The sequence below is a fragment of the Cynoglossus semilaevis genome, unplaced genomic scaffold, assembly GCF_000523025.1.
Source record: "Cynoglossus semilaevis isolate Cse_v1.0 unplaced genomic scaffold, Cse_v1.0 scaffold5324, whole genome shotgun sequence".
NCBI lineage: Eukaryota > Metazoa > Chordata > Actinopteri > Pleuronectiformes > Cynoglossidae > Cynoglossus > Cynoglossus semilaevis.
The window spans coordinates 21-831 of NW_007587712.1; the positions used below are offsets into that span (position 1 = coordinate 21).

Below are 811 nucleotides of genomic sequence, written 5' to 3' on the forward strand. Positions count from 1 at the left end.
AAACTTAATTTAAATGAATACTACTAAATTGTTTAGTAAAATACCACAAAGAGCCTAGTATTACTGCAACTTATATATGAAAAAAACTCTGTATTATCTACGGCCACAAGAGGGCAGTGGCTTCACTTGTGAAAACTGACACGACTGAACAAAACAAATTTCATTAAAAACTTTCCAACTTCCACAAAGACTTCCTTAAAAAAACGTCACCGACAAGAAAAAGACAAAAAAATCAGAAATCCAGATTAAACATTTTTGAACTTTTTCTTCCCCTCAGTTCCCACGAGAATGGCTTCATGGAGGATTTGGACAAGACGTGGGTTCGATACCAGGAGTGTGACTCGCGAAGCAACGCTCCCGCCACACTGACCTTTGAGAACATGGCAGGTAGGTCTCAGATCAGGTCCCACCTACGTAGACGTTAGCGCCATCCAGCTGTAGTACGTGGTGTTGATGATGTTGATCGCCTCCCCCTCCCGTCCTCCTGTCCTCCCCCTCAGGTGTCTTCATGTTGGTGGCTGGTGGTATCGTCGCCGGGATCTTCCTCATCTTCATCGAGATCGCCTACAAACGTCACAAAGACGCTCGCAGGAAACAGATGCAGCTCGCCTTCGCTGCCGTCAACGTGTGGAGGAAGAACCTTCAGGTATCTGACTTTTTTTCTTTTTTATTGTTAGTCTGGTGAAGTTTGAAGTCACTGTCAAGGAATGTAAAGTAATATAACTCTTTTTTTTAGTGTATTTTTTTTAAATTTCCCATTTGTTTTATTTTAAATTCAACAGGATGTTTTACTTTTTTCTCTCTTCAATGT

At 41.3% G+C, this 811-nt stretch overlaps 1 protein-coding gene across 1 annotated transcript; it reads left to right on the top strand.

Moving 5' to 3' along the window:
* Nucleotides 1-277: 277 nt before the first annotated feature.
* Nucleotides 278-681, top strand: LOC107988200 (glutamate receptor ionotropic, NMDA 1-like; the record flags this gene model as incomplete). Its single annotated transcript, XM_017031075.2, has 2 exons — nt 278-387; nt 501-681. Coding segments are annotated over 2 exons (291 nt in total), but the record flags the coding sequence as incomplete, so codon positions are not given.
* Nucleotides 682-811: the final 130 nt, after the last annotated feature.